Source organism: Gastrolobium bilobum, unplaced genomic scaffold (assembly GCF_033153095.1).
Source record: "Gastrolobium bilobum isolate Gb01-03AN ecotype WA unplaced genomic scaffold, APGP_CSIRO_Gbil_v1 utg16912, whole genome shotgun sequence".
Lineage (NCBI taxonomy): Eukaryota > Viridiplantae > Streptophyta > Magnoliopsida > Fabales > Fabaceae > Gastrolobium > Gastrolobium bilobum.
The window spans coordinates 14,637-23,928 of record NW_026898463.1 but is presented as its reverse complement, the minus strand read 5'-3'; the positions used below and the strand labels follow the sequence as shown (position 1 = coordinate 23,928).

The 9,292-nt window shown below is 35.0% G+C and overlaps 1 protein-coding gene across 1 annotated transcript; it reads right to left on the bottom strand.

Moving 5' to 3' along the window:
• Positions 1–220: 220 nt before the first annotated feature.
• Positions 221–6,936, bottom strand: LOC133316518 (kinesin-like protein KIN-7N). The gene is made up of 18 exons (XM_061518275.1): positions 6,792–6,936; positions 6,614–6,703; positions 6,261–6,379; positions 6,039–6,152; positions 5,817–5,898; positions 5,650–5,717; positions 5,454–5,531; positions 5,228–5,370; positions 5,041–5,143; positions 4,870–4,950; positions 4,233–4,301; positions 4,103–4,162; positions 3,837–3,977; positions 3,228–3,530; positions 2,623–2,715; positions 1,890–2,048; positions 1,528–1,794; positions 221–574 (listed from the first exon to the last, which is right to left on the bottom strand). The coding sequence occupies exons 1-18, from the start codon at positions 6,934–6,936 to the stop codon at positions 221–223; spliced, it is 2,469 nt and encodes an 822-aa protein (XP_061374259.1).
• Positions 6,937–9,292: the final 2,356 nt, after the last annotated feature.

The following is a 9,292-nucleotide window of genomic DNA, read 5'->3' as shown; positions in this document are numbered from 1 at the left end:
GGCAAGTCTGTTATCGGCATAACTTGCAGAAGTGAAATGAAAATTCAATTCTTGGTAGGTGTAAGTGTAACGATATGAAATCAGTCCTTGCTAAATAGTGAAATAAGGCGCAAATAAATACTGAATAGTTTTGGCACTTGGGCTAGAATTAAATTAATGTGGAGAATATGAATAATAAATTTAATACAAGAGCAACAAAAGCCAGTAAGATGTTCAAGGTTTAAAACATATCTAGTCCTGAATCCTGACACCCAAAAGGTTTGGGCACAGAGATTGGAGTCTGGACTCTCAATTTCTCAAATTTGGTCTTAAGTTCACTATGGAAGGACAAGAGTGATTTCTGACGACAGGCAAAAGCTGCAGCAAACTGCTTAACCTCCCCTTCTAGATTTTTCCTTCTCTGTACTTCAGTATTTAAATCTTTCAAGGCATTTTCCTTCTCGTATGATTCAGAGAACTTCTTCAGCAAAGAGTCTCTTTCCTCCTTCAAAAGTTGTAACTCCCTTTCCAGATTTTCACATCTTTCATTTAAATCCTCCTTGGAGTAAGCAATTTCTCCTCCCACACCAGAGCCCTTCGTCACAAAAATTTAGTTTAGGACAATCAAGAACAACCTACTATGCTTTGTCTCAAATTTTATGCTAAAATGCAGTTCTATCTTTTCATCTATGGAGCTCTTCAAAAAACTGAGTGCACATATCTGTGCTTGCACTAGTGAAGTCATCTTATACACTTTAATCTCTTTGCAACTTCCTTCAGCGTGACTTTTGATCTCTCTAAACAATTCAATCTATTATTCTCTTCAATAGCATGTAGTTCTATAAAAAAGCTAAAAACGAATCAATATACAAGTCTCTAACTCTATCAAGTGATTGTCCTGATTGTTCATTCCTAACCAATAGAAACTCCTCAACTTTTCCCACATTCCGTTAGTTCACTTTGGAGGTAAAGTTATGACAATTCATATGGATAGGACAAGGTACCACAATATGAAGCAAGTCGAATCTTAATAGAGACCTACACCTAACCTACAGGGAAATGAAATCTTATAATCTTTCTAATAATTTTTTCAGAAGAAGCTATTAATAATCTGTCTAATCATTTTTACAAAAGAAGCTGAATAGTGAATCATTCCCTTCATTTGAAGTTTATTATAAGGAAAAATGTGTATCTATGAATAAATCAGCCATAATATGGATTTAAGCTTCTGTATATAATTTGAAGAGCATTTACTATTTCATATGAGACCATGAGAGGTATCTCAATGTATTTCTTACAATCCTGATGTGACAGCATATTCCACAACGAAGGACTAAATGAGTTAACAATGATTTTCACCGTTTTAAAAAGAGGATAATCACATGAAAAGCTACTATGTCTATATTTTCTCAATTACTTGCTCAATTTCAGCCATTGTATTAATGGAAACATAGTTCTGGAAAAAGACACGAGATATCCTAAAAATAAGACAAAGAATAAAATCGAGATTGATGATTGAAATCTTGATATTTGTGGCCAGACAACTACCTTAGGTTTACAGCTGCACAAAGGACTCTTCTCCTGCCCTCCTGTTATTGAGCTTTCTGATAACTCCAGTGATGTAATTATATTATTCATCCTCGCATGAAACACTTTTTGTTGTTCATGGATTAAAGCATAGTTCCCCGAGGAAGACCTTTCACCATCCATATTCACTGTAAAGTGAGCTTCCAAAGTTGCAAACAGCTGTGCACTAATTTCACTCATGGTTGAAAGCATCTTTGCAGTCGACAATTTGCCACCCGATGCAAATCTCTGTTTAGAACACTTGAGAAAATTAATTTACTGTTTCTTGAAATGACCAAGGCAAATAAAGGTTGAAAGAAACTGATATGGTGCACAAATTCGACCTGCATTACTGACAAAACCCCCTCAAAGCTGTCTTTGAAGTTTTCCACAGATTTAGATAACCTCAGAGGCAATTCTTGAATCAATCGTGTTTCTTGTTGATGTTCAGGTGTCTCACCCATTAATTGCTTGCTCGATTGTACTTCGTCTGACTGCTTTCTCTGGTTTCAAATGCATCAACACAGCCATGCACAATACAGAGAACGGTTTACAAAAAGGAGCTCAAAAGGCAAAGGCCAGTAGTATATAACATCAAGTCCATCAAGATAGTATTGAGAAATATTATGGATGTTCAAATATGTACAGAAACGATGCTTTATATCCCTATATCAGCAGCACCTAATGGATTCAAATATTGAGAAACCAAATTGGAAATATTCTAGAGGAGGGTTCCCATTATCATAAAGGGCAAAGGCCAAACCCCGAGACACAAGACTTCCCAATTTGCTAGGTAGTGGTGAGGGTCGATTAGTCGATTATATGCAACCATATCTTTACTTTTTTGTAAAAAGACTGTTTCTCAGGTGAACCCATGACATTTCGGTCACAAGGAACAACCTTCCGGTCCCATTATCATAATTATAATTAATAATTTAATGCTGGAAGAAGTATCACTTTTTATTCAAAGACTCAAGTCAAACAATTTTGTTTGAATGATCTTCTAGCTTAATCACAGTTTTATACATGTTAAATTTCATTTTCATCGAAGAGAGTGTTAGTATATCAGATACTGACCTCGAGTTCATTTATCTTTTCATTTGCAAGTTCTAATTGTCTCCTCAAATCTTGAATCTCTCGTTCATACTTTTCAAATTCACTTATGCAACCCTGAAAAACAAAAGCCAAATGAAAACAACTACAAAAAAACGGCATATATATTTAATAATAACAAAAATCCATATTATTAGGGTATTACTTAAAAGCAATGGATTAGCAATGTAGTTCATAAACTGTTGTTAAACCACTATGTTTTGCACAAATTCCAGTTTACATAAAACCTTTAACACATAATCATGGCAAGATGAGCCTATAATGGTTGAATACCATTTGATGAAAACGGTAAAACCAACAAGAATAGCTCAACAATAGAGGAAATGTTGTAAAATTCATTAACCAAATGAAGAAGAGAAAAATCTCCACCAAGTATGACTAGACACGGATCTCTCTTCTATATCTTATATCTTCAGTTATGGAGGACAACCCGTACATATAGCCACTCTTCCTTTTCTTTTCACTTTGTTCCTTTTGGTGGAGATTCGGATTGATACAAAAGAAAAGAAAATGCAAGGGCAAGACATAAACGAAAAGTTCTTTAGTAAAAAAATTAAATAAGAACTCACAGGAGTTGTATCACTTGCTGGGAATGAGTGAACTTTTCGAGTGGGAGTAATTTGAAGTGAATCAAGGTCTGCAACATAACCATTATTCATTTTCAACCACATATCTTCATCAGCCACATTGCTCACATTGCTGAAAGAATCTGGAAGAGGGCTATAATCTGGCAATGTTGAATACTTTGATCGCTTGGCAACAAAAGAATTCGGAGCTGTCTTTAAACAGGGAGATTTAAAAGCATCTCCTTGAGATGTACTATTAATGTCATTGTCCTCTTCCGTATATCTGTGCCTCAAAGATCCCGGTCCCTAATAGTACATTTGGAACAACAAAATGGAGAAAAAGTATCAGGAAGAAAAGAGAGGGAAAGAAAATCAAGTTGACTATAAAGCAGCACAAAAAGGAATTCTCTGAATTGTTCAACGGGAACAAAAATGGTCATGCAAATCCAAAATAACATAAGGATCTAAATAGAGCAGAAAAAAGAATAACTTTCCTAGTACAGGCTAACGGCCATATGAGAACTTATTAGCATATTTAAAAGGTTCTTTCTGGCCATATTATTTTTTTTACTAAATTCTGGCCATATTATTTCATTCCTTTATGAGGTGTACCTGACTGCCGTTTGTCCCACAGTCTGAGAAAGATTTAGTGCTGGAGTTTTCAATTTTCATCTGTTGCTCCCTAATCCATTGATCACGTGATTTCCTCTCCTCTTGTAGTTCCATTTCAAGCTTCCCACGCTCCATTTCATACTATACAGTGGAAAATGAACAGATAATTAATACAAAAAGATAAAATACAGTTCACGTAATGTTTTTCGCATTAATTTAATGGCTAGCTCTGCAGAGTGCAGACAAACTTGAAAGGTAAAACCTGCCTTGAGCATATCGTTCCTGAGTTTAAGAATCTCTTGCTCGAGCACCTCAGCATGGGATCCCTAAATAGAAACTTAAATTATGTAAGATTCTCTGACTTGAATGTTAATATTTTCATCAGAAGAAGATTACCTGAAGTTTCTTACGTAGCTCCTCTATCTCTAACTGTTGCCGCTTTAACAAGGCTGCATCCGTTAAAATCTGTAAAATTCCCACCGTCAAGAAAGAGCTTTAGCCAAAAATGTGCTGGAAATGAAGTACCAACATGCAAATGGAGGCAAGCCATATACGCATATAGCTGGGAAAAAATTGAAGGTTCAGTATTTGAAAACCTATGTTAACTATTTTTTGACAAAAACTAGTAAAATATATGCTATTTTCTCGTTCTCTTAAGATGATTCTCAACATTCAAGGTTCGATATTATCTCCTCCAATAGCTAGTTACGTAGAATATCCATTCAATTGAATCATCAGACACTAGGCAAGGACTGCATATATGTGTGAATTGCTTAAAAACTAATATGCATGCTCAGTAAGATCTGCATGATGGAAAATGACAGGTCACGGCAAAGTGTAAACATTTCACAATTCGAAGAACCTAAAAGTGGCAACACAAGCACCCACGAAACCTACACCAAGTAACGATGGCGTAGACCGTAGTGAAAATCATGGGAAAATACAATTAAGCAATATGAAACATATAAGGCAATAAAACAAAATTAAATTGGGTAACAAAACAGTAAATTTGATGTGCATAAAATACACGGACCTCGTTCACTTGAGCACAATTCGTTATGCGTTTGGCTCTACTAGCAAACTGAAGAGTTCCCTTTGTTTCTTCAATGTGAATCTAAACGGATTGACGAATGTTGCAATTAAAATCATATATTAATCACCAAAGATGAAAAGAGTAACACAAAACCGAAACCACAGCCTCAACCTCTTCTGGTGCTATGGTGCAAATAATGGACGTTTTGGCATTACCACCAAGAGCAGGTTGGAGTATACGAGTTAATTTACTATCACGATACGGGATATGCCCCCTGCCATAAAACCAAAAAAGGTTGAACATTATTCTCTTCTAAAGCCATTAAAATACTATACAGAAGGCAGTGGAAAAAATATACCTTTGCTTCGAACCCTCACTTAGTTTGTTAATAACATTTCCCAAAACCATCAGGCTCTTGTTGATATATTTTCCTTCTTTTAAACGAACTCCGTCTGCTCCAGTCTTAGCAATCCTTTCAGAGCCAGCTAAATCTACTAAATTCTAATTCCACAAACTCAACAATAAGTATGCAACTTGTAAGAAATGCTTATAAGGAAGGTGACAACAAAAATGAAAATACAAACCAAGACTGAAACTCGAACAACGTCACTAATTGAATAATCATTTGAAGAATTGGAATCCTTCCCTTTGCTTTCAATCACCTGCGTAGTTGATTAAAAAGCATATGATTTAGGATTATTTTTATAAGGAAAGGTATTCTGTAAAACATATGTATTGCAATTAAAAATAAATAAATAAGTTTAAGGGATTAAGGGATACCATTCTAAATATTGTATGCGACCTGCTACTCCTTACATTCATATTTGTCTCACCAAAATGCCTGTTAACTGTAATAACATCAAAGAACAATGTTTTCCAACTTAAATATAGCATGCATGTTCAAACTTCAAAGAAAATTATAAAAATGTAGAAACTACAAAACAAACCTTCCCCTGCTTTAATGAGATTTAGAACTTGTTCGGCATTATTAACAATTTCCTCTCGGAGACCTGCAACAAATACTCCACGCTGGAAATTACAAAAAAAAATTAAAAAAATTAACAATAATAAAAATCAGCACATCTATACATGTATTGTATTGTATACAACTACATTAACCATAATAAAAAATTATAAAAATAAAATAAAATTAGTAGCACATAGCCAACCTCCAAACTCTCATGAATTTGCAACTTCTGATTTTCAACAACAAGAAGATCATTAATTTCTTCATTATAGATCTCCATGTAGGAAACTCGTATTAGAAACTCTCGATCAGACATCTGAGAACACCAAATTGATGGAACCAAACATCATCAGCATTGCAAGAACAGGCACACAGGACTCTTAAAAAAACAACTCGTATAGCAAACGCGGTTATCAAAATCTACCGTCTCAATTTTCGCAAACACATCTTTGATTGCCTGAGGAATCACTCCTGGATCAGTCTCAGAACCATTCATGGTGAAGGTCTTGCCACTACTTGTCTGTCCATAAGCAAATGCAGTTCCTAACAATATAATATAATCTCAATAATCAACATTTACATCCAACTCCAAGTGACACGGCGCGTTATAATTAATTTCTAATAGTAAGTAACGGTTGTCATAATTTGAAAACATATGATTATGAAGTAATAGTTTAATTAACACTTGAGCTAAGCTAGGTGTTACTGAATTCCAACTAATTATTACAAAAATTATAGTATATGCAAGAAAAATAATGAAATTTGAACTTCCGATACCGTTGAAGCCATCGAGCGCGGCAAGAATGATATCCTTGGTGAGGAGCTCGTAGACACTAGCATTCGTGCTACTTTCGTCGAATATATGATCTGAAAATGTGTGAAAATATATGGTGAATATTGTCAAAGAGGAATTTGCGAAAATCAGAAGCAAGACACATGAAATGGATAATATTACCGAAAGCGTAAGAAGAGCCAGAAAGTGGAGTGCCATGGATCCTGTGAAGAGAGATGCGGTTCTCTTCAACCTTCCAGAAGCTTCCACTGAAGGAATCTTGGGAAACCGGAGGCCGAAGTCGAACAGCGACGCAGATCTTCTCCATTTTTCTTCTGATTGCGAACAAGAGCGGGATCAGCTACAACCCTTTTTTGTTTACTAGATTTGAATTTTTCTCCATTGACGGAAATACCCTCTTGGGCCTTGGCCCAATGGATTAATATGGGCCTTAATAAGGATCGGCCTGTTAAATTGTAACATTTGACGGGCTAGATGGGCCCGCTAATGCGACTAGACATGTTTACGTAACTCGTGTAACTTTAATCTTTACCACTAATTGGTCTCTCCCTCTCTGTTAAAATTGTTATGTACGGTTAAAGAAATATGATATAAAAATATTTAATATAATTTATATTTGAGGAATGATCCGTTTATAAATTTTTTTACAAATTACACTGAGTATGACTGGTCATACACTTTTAATTGAAGTATGACTAGTTATACTTATTGTAGTTTGTAAACATAACATTTCCCTTTATACTTAGGTTAAGTTCTAGGATTAAAATAAAAATAAAAATCTAACTGAAAGTCTTGTGAATAAAAAGAGGACGTTGGAGAATTATAAAATTATTAATATAGTCTCACCGAACAGATTAAACTTTTTGGTAAAAGGATTCTTTATATGGTGTAAAGTTGACATGACTAGGTGGTCATGAGTTTGATACTCACTAGCTCACCGCCCCATTTTATGTTGGGTATATTAATAATATAATCCAATAGTATGTTTACATATAAGCCCAATAGATGAAAACATGGTTATTCGGGTCCATATGGGCTGTAGCCCAATAGCTTGCATTATATCTAGGGTTTCCTAAGCTAGAGGTAACACTGTGGAACTTCCAAACTTGATGTCTCTTGGTGTAATACTTCAAGCACCTCTAAACCCTTCTCTCTCAAATTCATAACCTCTAACAATCTTGAAGTATTAGCTTCGTGTGTCGGATTTGAGCGAGTAAGGTGTCTATTCGAAGATCTCATCGAGTGGAACTCATATTTTAAACACTTTCGCGATTCGACTGAAGGATTTATCGGGATCTGAGTTTGAAGAAACTGGAGCCGGCAACTTTTCGGTCCAAATCTCGAAAATTGCAGCCATTTGCAGGAAGTGATACCTAATAGGTTTTGTTCTACTCGTCGAGACGGTCGTTTTGAGTGGTCACTCGCCTTAAACAGAGATCGGACGAAGGAGATATGGTCGTTTGAAGTGTTAGGTACACTTTTATGCGAAAAAGAATATTTCTGCGAAAAGAATATTCCGAGAGAATATTCTGTTAGTTGGGGAATATTATGCAGGGGACATTTTAAAAATCAGAAAATGTTCCGGTGAATTTTTGGCAACAGGGGTAGTCGTTCTTAAAGTTTTTGGGCGCTCTGGATCTGTTTTTGGGGTCTATTTTGGCAGATTTCAAGTCTACAGAGCAGTTTAATGAAAGTTGGAGACTTTTCTTTAATTTGTGAAGTCTGTGAACTACAAGGTGCACTCTTTCTAACTCTAAGCTCTGATTAAAAAAGGGTAAACGTAGTTCTTATGATATTATAAAATACAATCATTGATGTTATTGAATTTTATTGTTGGAAATTACATGTTCAATTTGGCATGAAAGAACGTGAAATATTCCATAATGTATTAAATGATTTTGCATCTACCATTAAAAAATGTGTATAAATATCAATGGAACAAAGATGGAAATTTTGTATGGATTACTTGCTAAATTCTCTAAATCTTTGTCTAGCTATAACTTGTAGTGAGTATAAGACGACGAAAAAGATATGAGATCATTTCCAAAAACAAGAGGGGTTCTCCAAAACTCTCTTAGCAGATAATTCTTTTTTTGATTTCGAATTTACTATGGATTCAAGAATCACCTCTTAATTAATTAAATTAGTGGACATGAGGAACAAGCTTAAAGATGATAAATCTAATATGTCTGATAATCTCTTTGTCGATCTTGTGTTGAGTAAGCTACTTGCTGAATAGAGTTCTTTTAAGACTGAAATGCACAGACTAAAAGAATAGAGTGAACTGGATAAATTAAAGAGGTTTATTTACATCGAGAATCAAAACTATCTTAAGAAGAGTTTGGAACAAATAGGACAACAAAAGTTAGTTGCCTACTTAGTTTCATATTCCAATAAACCTCAAAAGAAGTCCAAGTCACCAAAAGGTGAATCCTCTTCATAGTTAGAGGCCAAAAAGACTATCTTTAAAAGAAGAAAAACAAGTGTCATAACTGTGGAAAGTGGGATCACTGGGCAGCAGAGTGTAAGCTACCAAATAAGTTAAAGAATAACACACCACAAAATGAAGCTAATATGTTAACTAATGAACCTGAGCCTCAAGCTTTCATTGGAATGATGAAGAATGAAAAGGCCAGTGTCTCTTCTGAGTGGTGGTTGGAGAG

Excerpts from the sequence above, each read along its gene's own strand:
- LOC133316518 (XM_061518275.1), bottom strand. The coding sequence starts at position 6,936 with ATGGAGAAGATCTGCGTCGCTGTTCGACTTCGGCCTCCGGTTTCCCAA. Across the intron at positions 5,899-6,038 it reads AAATTCATGAGAGTTTGGAG|CGTGGAGTATTTGTTGCAGG; the intron begins GTTGGCTATGTG and ends TGTAATTTCCAG. Across the intron at positions 3,531-3,836 it reads GTGGGACAAACGGCAGTCAG|GGACCGGGATCTTTGAGGCA; the intron begins GTACACCTCATA and ends ATGTACTATTAG.